Genomic DNA, 12,812 nt, shown 5'->3' with positions numbered 1-12,812 from the left:
GCACATATGAGAAAGCAATCAATGAACAACTATGGTGTTGCAACAAAAAACTGATGATTGATGCTTCTTGTCTCTCTCCGTTCCTGTCTGTTGGTCCCTAGCTATATCTGACTCTCTCTCTGTCCCTGTAAAAAAATTAAAAAAAGAAAAAGAAAAAGAAAGTTTGGACAAAATAAACATTTTTTAGAAAAGAAAAAATATCTTGAGTATAATATTTTAGTGTAGTTTACATGTTACCTTTGGGGGAACTATTATTAAAGTACATGGGACTTCTGTGTATTATTTCTCAAAACTACATGTAAACCCACAATTATCTCAAAATTTAAAAAGTTGAATTAAAAAATATTTCCAACCTGACTGGTGGTGGTGCAGTGGATAGAGCATCAGCCTGGAATGCTGAGGTCCCAGGTTCGAATCCCTGAGGTTGCCAGCTTGAGCACGGGCTCATCCGACTTGAGTGTCGGGTCACCACTGCCTTGAGCCCAATGTTGCTGGCTTGAGCAGAGGGTCACTGACTAAGCTGGATCCCCCCCACCCCAAGGGAGGTCTGAGAAGCAGTCAGTGAACAACTAAAGTGATGCAACTATGAGTTGATGCTTCTCACTTCTCTCCCTTCCTCTCTCCCACTCTAAATATATTTATATTTCCAGGTCCTGGCCAGTTGCTCAATTGGTTAGAGCATCATCAGGAAACAAGGTTGAGGGTTCAATTTCCGGTCAGGGCACACATGGGAAGCAACCAATGATCACACAGCTAAGTAGAACAACAAATGAATGCTTCTATCTCCCCCATTCCTCTCTCTGTCTCTCTAAAAATCAATGAAAAAAAATATTTCCACTATGTGTATAATTGGAGTCTTTTTCCCCCACAACAAACATTTATACCTCTTGCCATTAAAATGCCATTTTCATTTTGTAAATAAAACAAAGAGGTGGGTGGCAGAATACCATCCATGGTTTCTCAAGGCCAAGGGTGGATGGCCTCAGCTTTCAAGGTCTCCAGGGCCGACCCGCCTGGACGGTTCCCAGTCCTCTCTAGGAGCCTGGGAGGATTACGTATAAACAGGGCACGGCCACCTCGGAGGTCCAAGTCTCGCTATTCCCACAGAGTTCACTCTTGGAGCTCTCCGAGCTGGACCAAGGAGGAAAATCCTCCACCCTTTCCGGTTCAGCTAGGAGAAGGCTCTCTCGCCCACCCCTTTTAGTTTCTATTAGACACTCATGGCCTTGCAAAACCTCTTCTGCTTGTCCGTACCCTCCTATAAAAAGGCCGTTTTCACTTGCATTGCCCTAAAGCAGTGGTCCCCAACCCCCAGGTCATGGACCGGTACCAGTCCGCAGAGAAAGAATAAATAACTTACATTATTTCCGTTTTATTTATATTTAAGTCTGAATGATGTTTTATTATTATTTTTTTAAATATAGAACGCTTCACGAATTTGCGTGTCATCCTTGTGCAGGGGCCATGCTAATCTTCTCTGTATCGTTCCAATTTCAGTATATGTGCTGCCGAAGCGAGCACGATGTTTTTATTTTTAAAAAATGACCAGATTCCCTCTGTTACATCCGTCTATGACTCACTCTTGATGCTTGTCTCGGTCACGTGATACATTTATCCGTCCCACCCTAAAGGCCAGTCCGTGAAAATATTTTCTGACATTAAACCGGTCCGTGGCCCAAAAAAGGTTGGGGACCACTGCCCCGAAGCACCAAAACCTGAACGGGGAGGAATGCGACCTCGTCTTCCTGCCAGGATGAGTCATTTCCTGTGACAGACTCCCTCCCCCGGAAGTGAGACCTGATGTAAACACGGGCGCCGGGTGTCAAGGCCCTGGAGGTCAGAAAGCCGGGCCGCAGGCGGCACCGAGAGCTAGGCCTTTGATCCGTACGCAGGGGAGTCAGGTCAGTACAGATGGCGGGGAACTGGGGCATAAGCCCAGAATTGGTCGGAGTTTGGGCGTAAACTGGGGGACTTTTTCAGCAAGATTTCTTGGTGGATGTGGGGATCTAGGACAAGGATCTTGAGTGGGTGCTGGTGTTGGAAAGAGTATGAGTGTTGTCTTGGACATGAACAAATACTGGGGGGGGGGGTTGTGTGAAGCATCCCCAGACAGGGTTCTTGGGTGGTGCGGATCTTTGGAATGGGAGACCAAAAGAGGGGATTTTGGAAGGTGGGGCTGTCAGAAGAATGGGTCTTTGGGGAGTGAAGTGGTCCGGGCGAGGTGGCACTGGGGGGAAGGTAGGAGGTTTGGGCTCTTGGGAGATGGAGAGGGGCATGCCTGGACAAAGGTCTTGAGAGGTCGGAGTTTGAAGGGAGTATGGGGGCTCCAGAACACGAATCTTAAAGAGATCCAGAGTAGGAGTCTGGATTGAGTTATCCAGGTAGTGATTTTAGGAGGTGTATCCTGGACAGTGGGGCAGGACCCTGGGGAGAGGACAGGGAGTCTGGAGGAGGACTCTATCAACAGAAGAGTCCACTTTGGCTCAAATAAACTCATAAAAATTCTCTACAAAAAAAAAAATAGAGTTCAGACCTATTGAGAATTTTTAAGAGTTTTTTTGAGCCAAGACTGACTACAGTTGCCAGGAAACAAGATCTCAAATGCTTTGGAGAGTAACAGTTGCAGTTTCTTTTATGTATTTGAGATTAAGGCGAGAACATAAGAACAATTATATTAAGGTGTGAGTAAGCAAGGTGGGGATTGGATTAGAAGGCAGGGTCTGAAAGGTGGAGTTTCAAAGGTGCAATTATATTAAGGTGCGAGAAAGCAAGGTGGGGATTGGATTAGAAGGCAGGGTCTGAAAGGTGGAGTTTCACAGGTTGCTTAAGGCAAAGATAAACCTTTTGCTAAAGAATTTATTGCCCTGGCCTCGGGTAGTTAGAGCATCTAGCCGTTAGAGCATCATCCTGATATGCCAAGGTTGTGAGTTTGACCCCCAGTCAGGACACATACAAGAAGCAACCAATCAGCCTTACCTGTTGTGGCACAGCAGATAAAGCATTGACCTGGAATGCCAAGGTCGCTGGTTCAAAGCCCTGGGCTTGCCTGGTCAAGGCACATACAACAAGCAATCAGTAAACAACTAAAGTGTAGCAGCTATGAGTTGATACTTCTTGCTTCTCCCACCCTCTCTGCAAAATTAATAAGTAAAGTCTTTTCTTTTTCTTCTTTTCCAAGTGAGAGGAGGAGAGTCAGAGAGACAGAGTCCCACATGCACTCCGACTGGGATCCACCAAACAACCCCTGTCAGGGGCCAATGGTCAGCCCATCTGGGGCCATGCTCACAACTGAGCTATTTTTAGTGCCTGAGGCTGAGGCTCCGGAGCCATCCTCAGTGCCTGGGGTCGATGCACTGGAACCAATCAAGCCATGACTGCAGAGGGGGAAGAGAGGAAGGAGAGAGATGGAGAAATAGATGGTTGCCTCTCCTGTGTGTCCTGACTGGGAATTGAACCCTGAACATACACACACTGGGCCAACACTCTACTACTGAGCAACTGGCCAGGGCCAATAAGTAAAATCTTTTTTTTTCTTTTTAAAAAGAATCAACCAGTGAATGCATAAATGAGTAGAAAAACAAATCAACTCTCCTCCCCCACACCCCTCAAATTAATAAATGAAAAGTTAGCCTGGCCTGTGGTGGCACAGTGGATAGAGTGTCAACCTGGAATGCTGAGGTTGCCGGTTCAAAGCCCTGGGCTGGCCTAGTCAAGGCATATATGGCAGCAATCAATGAACAACTAAAGTGAAGCAGCTATGAGTTGGTATTTCTCGCTCCCCCACCCCTCTTTCTTCATTCTCTGTAAAATAAATAAATGAGGCCCTGGCTGGTTGGCTCAGTGGTAGAGCGTCGGCCTGGCGTGCAGAAGTCCCGGGTTCGATTTCCGGCCAGGGCACACAGGAGAAGTGTCCATCTGCTTCTCCACCCCTCCCCCTCTCCTTCCTCTCTGTCTCTCTCTTCCCCTCCCGTAGTGAGGCTCCATTGGAGCAAAGATGGCCCAGGGGATGGCTCCTTGGCCTCTGCCCCAGGTGCTAGAGTGGCTCTGGTTGCAACAGAGCGACACCCCGGAGGGGCAGAGCATCGCCCCCTGGTGGGCGTGCCGGGTGGATCCCAGTCGGGCGCATGTGGGAGTCTGTCTGACTGTCTCTCCCCATTTCCAGCTTCAGAAAAATACAAAAAAAAAATTAAAAAAGAAAGAAAGAAAGAAAGAAAATGAAAAGCTAAAAAAAAAAAAAAGGTATGTGCCTGTGGTGTGACTATCCACCATGACCTGCCCAGTTAGGAATTTATGATCAGATCATCCTGTGTGGTTACTTTCTGTAGAACTCCTTTTTTGTCCACAAATCTTAGGGGAACAGGATTCCTGGAGGTAGGTCCGACCCAACCCATGTTGGAGTCAGGAAGAGCAAAGCACATTGAAGAGGATGTCCCAGGGGTGGGGGATTTGGAATGATAGAGGATTCTAACGTAGGGTCTTTAGGGCATAAGGGGAACTGGCGAAACATCCAGGCTGGTCCTGGTGGGGCATGAGAAGGGGTCATCTTGAGGTAGGCATGGGATCCTGAAGTGCTTTGGGGAAACCTGTGAGGAGAGAAGATGTGAGAGCACTGTAGGGCGGTGGAACAGGTTGTGGGATTCAGAAGGGCATGAGGAGGGAAGTTTCTGTGGGCAGTGGACCAACCATAGCTGGTCTCAGGCCCAGGTCACTGAGGTGCAGGAAGAGGTGGATGTTCTATCCCCTTTCTCCATTTGTTGACCAGTGGAGTTGGGTGCCTGTTTTAGGTGTGAGGATGAGAAGGGGGTGGGGGGTGATTCCAGGCCATGCTGGCATTGTGGGCAGGATTGCCTGGGGGTGGAGAGGAGATATCACTGGGGCAGTTACTTTCTTACTGCTTTCTGATAAGCAGTTTGCGAGGGCTGAGGAGTAAGGAAGGGGGGGGCGTCCCGGTCAGAATATCCCTGGAGCTGGGGTCAGCCAAATGTAGGAAGATGGGGAGGTTCCTGGCTATGTTGTTTGGGGTCTTGGGGGCTTAGAATGGAGACCCCAGGACTCTTTCCCCTGTTTTTGTCTTTGCAGTCCTGCCACAGTAAGTAGGTAGCTGAGTGGGAGGAGAAAGAAGAAATCAAGGACAAGAGTTCTAGGAGTTGGAGGGCAGACCCAGGACTCTTTCCAACCCTACCGCATTTGTTTCCAGGAAAGCGATCCTGGATCATGACTCAACAGCCACTTCGAGGAGTGACCAGCCTGCGTTTCAACCAAGACCAAAGTGAGAGAGTCTTGTGCCTATATCCTTGTGGGAGGGAAGGAGGAAGGGAGAGAGTGGTCAGTGGTGGGTGTTAAGCAGCCCTAGCTTTCCACCTGGGCCTCCTCTGAGGCATCCTGGATTCCTCCCATTCCCTAGGCTGCTTTTGCTGCGCCATGGAGACAGGCGTGCGCATCTATAACGTGGAGCCATTGATGGAGAAGGGGCATCTGGGTGAGCCATTGGTGGAAGAAAGACAATGGGCAGAAGGGACGGGCTGGGCATTGGCTCCCACTTCTGCTGACACCCTGGTCCTTGTCCAGACCATGAGCAGGTGGGCAGCATGGGCCTGGTGGAAATGCTGCACCGCTCCAACCTGCTGGCCCTGGTGGGCGGTGGTAGCAGCCCCAAGTTCTCAGAGATCTCAGGTAAGTTCCCTCACCTCATCCCGCCCTTGGCCCAGATTCCCTAGAATCCTGGCCTCTCCCAGGCACCCCAAAGCACTGGCAGATGAAGATGTCACAGCCCTTTAGAGTCACACAGTGAGGCCTACAGCTTGGAAGTCATGGATCTTATAGCCTAAGAAACTTGTTTTGTGTGCTTGCTGTGAGCCTAGTACTGTTCTAAGCACTTTACAGGTATTAACGCACTTAACTTCATAGTAACTCAATGTAATAATAAGTATAACTATCCCCATTACTGCAGATGAAGAAACTGAGACCCAGAGAGAGGCTGAGTGACCTATAAAAGGTCATACGACTAGTAGGTTTTAACATCTTGGAGCTGTATCCCCAATGCCCACTTGCCTTGAACCTCAAGCACTATCTTGTTTTAAGGGGTTTTTTGTTGATCCCATTAGGACATGGCAAGAGACTTGTCCTAGGCAAGTCAGAGCCTAGGATTTCTCACAGAAATTTCAGGAGTATAGGGACTAAGACCCTGGAAGCAGAAATCGTGACAGAAAGTTACAGGCCTGGGTGCGAGTCCCTGCTTGCTTGCTAATGGGCTGGGAGGTCCTTGGCTAAATAGTCAACTGCTTTAGCTTTAGTTTTTTTGCCTGTAAATGGGTACAACGTTCTAGAACCTGTTCTCTCAGGAATCACACGCACCAGTGCTCATGCTGTGTGAGGCTCACATTGTGTATTAGTGTAAACACGGGAGTTGAGGTCCCACGGGGAGTAGGGGTGGGTCTTGTGTCACCAGAGCTGCCCTTCAGCTTAAATCTTGGCCCCGACAATGCACCCACCTGCCCAGCAGTGCTGATCTGGGACGATGCTCGGGAAGGCAAGGACTCCAAGGACAAGCTGGTGCTGGAGTTCACCTTCACCAAGCCAGTTCTGGCTGTGCGCATGCGCCATGAAAAGTGAGCCTGAGGAGAACTAGGGGTGGGGGAAGTGGGAGGTCCCCACAGCAGGTGAGAAGGTTAGTCCTGCCTGGGCATCCCGCCCTCCCCTCATGGCTGTCCTGTGTTGTGTGATGCCCACAGAATCGTGATTGTGCTGAGGAACCGCATCTATGTGTACTCCTTTCCCGACAATCCCCGAAAGCTGTTTGAGTTTGACACCCGAGACAACCCAAAGGGTGAGAGGACCCAGATATCCAGCAGTAAGGACAGGAGGCAGTGGATGGGGTAGAGGGGAAGAAATGAGAAAATGGAAGGGGCATGCTGACAGAGAAATGGGAAAAGAGGCAGGGAGAGAGTCTGCACAGCGACGCCCATTTGGCCTGAGGCACTCATATTCCCCATCTCTGCGTCTTTCCATCCCTTAGCCAGTTCTCTCTCCCCATGCTTAGCCCTGCCTCACCCATGAGTGCCCCAGATAACAGATCAAAACACTTAGTAAGCACATGGGTGGGTGTTTCATGGATCCCTGGGCCTCCTGTGACCGCCACAGCTGTGTCGGGAAGAAGGGAATATCCTCGCAGGTGGGGAGCACAGCTGAGGGCAGCCCCCTGAGCGTTTTGTGGGTGACATGTATCATGGAAGGTTCAAGTCCAGCCTTTACCCAGCTCTGTCCATTCTGAGACACTGGCTGGCCCCTGCCTCCCCTTCCCCAGCCCATGCCCCACTTTACCTTCACACCAGGGCTCTGTGATCTTTGCCCCAGCCTGGAAAAACAACTCCTAGTGTTCCCAGGACACAAGTGTGGGAGTCTGCAACTTGTGGTGAGTTTTCCAGTGGACAGAGGTGGGGAGGTGGGTGGGCTAGTTCTCCCTGTGGAGTTTGGGACTCTGCCCTCCACAGGAGCCCAAGCCCAAACTGCTCCCTTCTACCACAGGACCTGGCGAGCACAAAGCCCGGCACATCATCTGCTCCATTTACCATCAACGCACATCAGAGCGATGTGGCCTGTGTGTCCCTAAACCAGCCAGGCACCGTAGTGGCCTCAGCCTCCCAGAAGGGCACCCTTATTCGCCTTTTTGACACACAGTCCAAGGAGAAACTGGTTGAACTGCGCCGAGGCACTGATCCTGCCACACTATACTGGTGAGCACAGGGTATGTGTGGTAGGCCACTGACTCCGTGCCACATGACATGTGGGCGTCATTGTTAGTCTGTCTTCCAGCATCAACTTCAGCCATGACTCCTCCTTCCTGTGCGCTTCCAGTGATAAGGGCACAGTCCATATCTTTGCTCTCAAGGATACCCGCCTCAACCGCCGCTCTGCGTGAGTACCCCCAGCCCCTGCCGCACCTTACCATGTCCCTATCCCCCTGCCTATGTACCATACCTGGGCTTAGTCAGTACTGCCTGCAGGCTGGCTCGCGTGGGCAAAGTCGGACCTATGATTGGACAGTACGTGGACTCTCAATGGAGCCTGGCAAGCTTCACTGTGCCTGCCGAGTCAGCCTGCATCTGCGCATTCGGTCGCAACACTTCCAAGAATGTCAACTCTGTCATTGGTGAGTGGGACTAACCCTTGACTAGGGATATTGCATGGGCAAAGTCCTGCAGGTTGAATCTGAAAATTTTAAGGAATACAAAGCGTGAAGAAGCTAGAGTGGGTGGTTCAACTCTGTTATCAGTGAGGGGAATGGCATGTAGGCAAAGGCCTGGAAGGAGACCATAGGCCATGGGACACCTGGATTCAAGTGTGTGGCTTTGGCAGCCTCTAACTTTTTACTGATCTTCCCCTCCTCCTCCAGCCATCTGTGTAGATGGGACCTTCCACAAATATGTCTTCACTCCTGATGGAAACTGCAACAGAGAGGCTTTCGATGTGTACCTTGACATCTGTGATGATGATGACTTTTAAGGACCCCGTGGGTTGTGCTAGGGACTTTTAGTAACAGAGGCAAAGAAAGCACTTATGGGGATGGGAGTGCTAGAAACCAGCTGCTGGCAAGCACTAATGGGGCAGGTGCGCACTTTCCACTCTACAGAACAATGCTTAAACAGCTCATTTCCCCCAAGCACCTATTGATGATTGTGTCCTTAGGGGCTGTGTGCCCACAGGTTCAGGCTGGGGACCCAGAGAGACAGCAGATGCTCTAAGGCTCCCAACCTAGAGAAGACTACTAAGGGCCCAGCGGGAGTGTCCTAATCCAACCTGTAGGGATTAAAAAAAAAAAACTACAAAATTTCCCAGAAAGAGCTAATCTCTGATATGATGAATATGAATAAAAAGCCCTTAATAGTATTTATCGCTGGACCTCGGGGGTGGGGACTGGAGGATAAGTCTGAAAAGGCACTGCAGGAGTTTCCAGGAAAGGTATGACCCTCTTGGACAGAAAGGAAGTGGGATCCTCCTCCGGTGCTTCTGACAGTCCCTGCAATCATCTCTGCTACAATCATATGTCTGGCTGCTGTTATTGCGCCACCAGCGTCGCCCAAAACAATCGCCCTTGGCGCCCCCACCCGGGGCATGGATGGGAACGGCTCGCCACACTGCCGATACTTAATTTCCCGGCAGTCCTTGCTGCCTAACAATTTTTTACGTTTGCTTTTCTGGTCACGTGTGTTGCTGCGCCTGCGCCGTTAGCCTGGGTGGGTAGGGTAGCCGCCGCCTCTCTCAGACTCCATTTCCCGGTGTCCGCCGCGGTGGCGCACTGTGTAACGGGTGTTGTAGTCCCGTTGTTTTCCTGGCTGGTCCAGCTACCATCTACTCGCAGGATGTCGGAGGTGCGGCTGCCACCGCTACGCGCCCTGGATGACTTCATTCTGGGGTCGGCGCGTCTAGCGGCCCCGGATCCATGCGACCCTCAGCGGTGGTGCCACCGCGTCATCAACAATCTCCTCTACTACCAAACCAACTATCTTGTCTTCTTCGGCTTCGGACTTGCTCTAGCTGGGTGAGGGAAGGAGGAAGGCGCCAGTTGGCCGGGGACGCCTACAGGGCACGGAGGGTGGGCCCTCAGGATTCTGAGAACCGGGAAGGGTAACGGAGGGGGGGGGTTCCTGCAAAGCGCGGAAGGACAAATTCAGAAGCTATGGAAAGTTTAAGGGGCTTGGGAATGGGGACTTGAAGGGAGTGGGACCTGGTTATAAGGGCCTAGGGCCGGTTACAGCCTGGCTGAAGATGGCCCTAGCGGGTTAATGGGACTGAAAGGAATACCTGGGAAGAATGGAGAATGTGGAACTGAAGGGGAAAGAGCTGGGAGGTGCACCTGAAAATAAGGAGGGCTTGAAAGTGGGACGTGAGTGTGTCGGGATGGTGGGGCGATGTGAGTGATGGGGCCGGATTAAGGCGGCTCTGGAGGCCTTACTGCAGGCACAGGGACGTCCCTTTAGTCGAGTGGAAGGGTTTGGAGGGTGAACTTGTGGAAGATCTGGGCTTAGAGGAGAGTGATTGTCACGCAGTAGGAGCAGTTACCTACCTATTGGGGAACTTGAGCCAAGAGGGAGGCCCCAGGGATAGAAGGCCTGAGACCTGACATGGATGGAGAACCTGGAGGAGGGACCTGAGCGGGATTGGAAATTAAGACTGGGACCTATCGGCCTAGCGTGCGGAGGACCCAGGTTCGGTTCCCGGCCAGGGCACACAGGAGAAGCGCCCATTTGCTTCTCCACCCCTCCGCCTCGCTTTCCTCTCTGTCTCTCTCTTCCCCTCCCGCAGCCAAGGCTCCATTGGAGCAAAGATGGCCCGGGCGCTGGGGATGGCTCTGTGGCCTTTGCCTCAGGCGCTAGAGTGGCTCTGGTCGCAACATGGCGACGCCCAAGATGGGCAGAGCATCGCCCCCTGGTGGGCAGAGCGTTGCCCCCTGGTGGGCGTGCCGGGGTGGATCCTGGTCGGGCGCATGCGGGAGTCTGTCTGACTGACTGTCTCTCCCTGTTTCCAGCTTCAGAAAAGTGAAGAAAAAAAAAAAGACTGGGACCTAAAGCCTGGAAGGGGTTCCTTTAAGGACCCTGGGCCTGGGGAGGGAAATGTGTGGACACTGAGGGCCTGGAAAAAGAATCAGCAAGGGTTGGGCTCGAAGGGTGGATTTGGGAGAATAGGGTGGAATACTGGAGAGGGCCCCTGAGGGGGTCAGGTCAGAAGGAAAGAGCAGGGAAGAAACCTATAAGGATGGGAGGGCCTGTGAGGCTCAGGAAGATGGGGCTGCAAGATCGAAAAGAAAGTCCACGGGCAGTCGGAAGTCCTGGAGAGTGGAACTGTTGTAGTCTGGGCTGGCAGGAATATTTGCCGGGCTGGAGGCGGGGGTCCGGAGAGGGAATCAAAGCTCTTAGATCCTGGGATCGGGTGCACTGTGGTCTAGGAGGCTTGAAGGCCGGGTGGCCCTCTCCCCGATTGGCCGACTAGCTTAGTTCTATTGTCCCCACAGGTACATGAGCCCTCTGCATACCCTCCTAGGCGCACTGATAGTGGCGGTGGCCCTCGGGGCGCTGGTGTGGGCGGCTGAGAGTCGCGCAGCGGTGCGCCGCTGCCGCCGCAGTCACCCCACTGCGTGCCTGGCTGCAGTACTTGCCGTTGGCCTCCTGGTTCTCTGGGCAGCGGGCGGCGCTTGCATCTTCCTGCTCGGCATTGCTGGACCCGTGCTTCGTGAGTCTCCACTACCCTGAGATAGCCGGGAACAAAGCCAGCGCGTGCGCATGGCATCAGGCCCGCCCAGCTCTGGTTCCTGGGCGGAGAGGGGACTGGGAGACCCGCGGGGCATGGCCACACCCCTTTACAAAGCACCTTCCCTCCCCTCTTTTAGAAATACCTTTCTTAATACAGCCTTTTGAGGCCTCACTCCCGGTATTAAGTGCCTTCCAGAGCCACGTCCAGTTACCATGCCCATTACTAAGCGTTACTCGACCATAGTTTAAGGATCAGAGATGTACTGTCCACTGATCATTCCATTGGCCTGCCTGTTCTCTAGTTTCCCTCTGTGTGCCACCATTGGCTAAAGGCTGACGTCCCATTCCTCTGACCCCACTCCTTTTGGTATTGCCCACAGTGATTCTGGTGCATGCCTCCCTGCGCCTGCGCAACCTCAAGAACAAGCTAGAGAACAAGATCGAGAGTATTGGTCTCAAGCGAACACCAATGGGGCTGCTACTGGAGGCGCTAGGACAAGAGCAAGAGGCTGGATCCTAGGGCCCTGGGGTCTGTACCCAAGACCTGGAGAATGCCCCCCCATCCTGACCCATTACCAGGATTTAGAGTTCTTTCCCAGCCCTTAAAGTAGGAGCCTCTTGCCCAGTTCAAAAAGCAGGGAATCTGTATTGCCCCTCACCCCCAGATCCAAAACTGGGATATCCCTTATATACTTTATACCAAGTTTCTGTTACCTAGGGGAACAGAGTCTTCCCCAGCCTTCAACTTGGGACACAGAGCCATCCACATCCAGCCCCAAAGTGGGGCCTGGAGACTCAAGTATCCATGGCCAACATCAAACTGGATAGAGATACTCCCCCAACCCCAATCTGGGACCCACTTGTCTACCATGGTCAGCCCCAAAGCTGGGATATGGGACCAAGACATTCTGAAATCTTGAACCTTAGACCAAGGCTTTTTGAGACCACACCCCAGCTTTGAACCCAGATCAAGGCATTGCCAAATTTTTTTAAGGTGTTAACAGTTTTTTTTTAAGGCATTGCCAAATCTTGACACCAGGACCCAAATGTTGTCAGTCCCCACTCCAGGTGGAAGTCAGGTACCCTGACCCTGTTGAACCTGTTGGTTCCAATTAACCCCAACATTTCAGTCCCATTTGTCTCCCTCCAGCTCTGCTTAGGGATTCTGCCCCCACCCAGCCCCAAAGTTCCACAGCAGTGAGGACCATGGGGTGGGATAGGGGTAGCCTTGACCTGGAGTGAGGCATATATATCAGTGTTGCTGCAACAATAAAGGCTGTTACATTGCTCAAGCCAATTTGACCTCCTGGATAAAGTCTGTACATTTCAATGGCCATAGTGGCCAGCTTTTCAATTCTGCTAGACTAATTGGGTCTGTCAAATATGTGGGCTGAAGGAGTGAGCTCTCCTTCCGGGAACTTGTTCCCTCCAGAGCGGGGTTATGGGTATGCAGTGTTCCCATTATCATTTGTATTAGTAAGGGCTCTTGTTCAGGGTTGGCTAGAAATCTGACCACAGGCAAAGAAATTGCCCCACATCACAAAACAAAGCCAAAGCAGATAACAT

The 12,812-nt window shown here is 51.7% G+C and overlaps 2 protein-coding genes and 1 non-coding gene across 5 annotated transcripts; 2 read left to right on the top strand and 1 right to left on the bottom strand.

The window, feature by feature from the left end:
* Window positions 1-1,414: 1,414 nt before the first annotated feature.
* Window positions 1,415-1,521, bottom strand: LOC136317937 (U6 spliceosomal RNA). The gene has a single exon (XR_010727927.1). It is a non-coding gene; the product is annotated as a U6 spliceosomal RNA (small nuclear RNA).
* Window positions 1,522-1,674: 153 nt separating this feature from the next.
* Window positions 1,675-8,827, top strand: WDR45 (WD repeat domain 45). Of its 3 annotated transcripts, none has more exons than XM_066249267.1 (11): window positions 1,675-1,901; window positions 5,080-5,269; window positions 5,405-5,479; window positions 5,569-5,673; window positions 6,500-6,608; window positions 6,732-6,826; window positions 7,332-7,411; window positions 7,525-7,733; window positions 7,813-7,914; window positions 8,004-8,149; window positions 8,393-8,827. In XM_066249267.1, the coding sequence occupies exons 2-11, from the start codon at window positions 5,215-5,217 to the stop codon at window positions 8,500-8,502; spliced, it is 1,086 nt and encodes a 361-aa protein (XP_066105364.1). In that variant the 5' UTR covers window positions 1,675-1,901; window positions 5,080-5,214; the 3' UTR covers window positions 8,503-8,827. The 3 variants fall into 3 exon arrangements, with proteins under 3 accessions (XP_066105364.1, XP_066105363.1, XP_066105365.1); XM_066249266.1 differs by having other exon boundaries at window positions 1,676-1,901; window positions 5,198-5,269; XM_066249268.1 differs by having other exon boundaries at window positions 1,680-1,901; window positions 5,198-5,269; window positions 6,503-6,608.
* A 400-nt stretch (window positions 8,828-9,227) lies between these two features.
* PRAF2 (PRA1 domain family member 2) lies at window positions 9,228-12,543 on the top strand. Its single transcript, XM_066249269.1, has 3 exons — window positions 9,228-9,538; window positions 11,009-11,226; window positions 11,627-12,543. Exons 1-3 carry the CDS (start codon window positions 9,360-9,362, stop codon window positions 11,764-11,766), a joined length of 537 nt encoding a protein of 178 aa, XP_066105366.1. The 5' UTR covers window positions 9,228-9,359; the 3' UTR covers window positions 11,767-12,543.
* Window positions 12,544-12,812: the final 269 nt, after the last annotated feature.

Source organism: Saccopteryx bilineata, chromosome X (genome assembly GCF_036850765.1).
Source record: "Saccopteryx bilineata isolate mSacBil1 chromosome X, mSacBil1_pri_phased_curated, whole genome shotgun sequence".
Classification (NCBI taxonomy): domain Eukaryota; kingdom Metazoa; phylum Chordata; class Mammalia; order Chiroptera; family Emballonuridae; genus Saccopteryx; species Saccopteryx bilineata.
This window is presented reverse-complemented; position numbering and strand designations above follow the sequence as displayed.

What these genes read in the sequence shown, in the direction of transcription:
- WDR45 (XM_066249267.1), top strand. Translation starts at nt 5,215, where the DNA reads ATGACTCAACAGCCACTTCGAGGAGTGACCAGCCTGCGTTTCAACCAA. An exon ending in GATGGAGAAGGGGCATCTGG is followed by an intron (nt 5,480 to 5,568) that starts GTGAGCCATTGG and finishes GTCCTTGTCCAG; the next exon opens with ACCATGAGCAGGTGGGCAGC. An exon ending in CAAGTTCTCAGAGATCTCAG is followed by an intron (nt 5,674 to 6,499) that starts GTAAGTTCCCTC and finishes CCACCTGCCCAG; the next exon opens with CAGTGCTGATCTGGGACGAT.
- PRAF2 (XM_066249269.1), top strand. Translation starts at nt 9,360, where the DNA reads ATGTCGGAGGTGCGGCTGCCACCGCTACGCGCCCTGGATGACTTCATT. An exon ending in TTCGGACTTGCTCTAGCTGG is followed by an intron (nt 9,539 to 11,008) that starts GTGAGGGAAGGA and finishes TTGTCCCCACAG; the next exon opens with GTACATGAGCCCTCTGCATA. An exon ending in CATTGCTGGACCCGTGCTTC is followed by an intron (nt 11,227 to 11,626) that starts GTGAGTCTCCAC and finishes TATTGCCCACAG; the next exon opens with TGATTCTGGTGCATGCCTCC.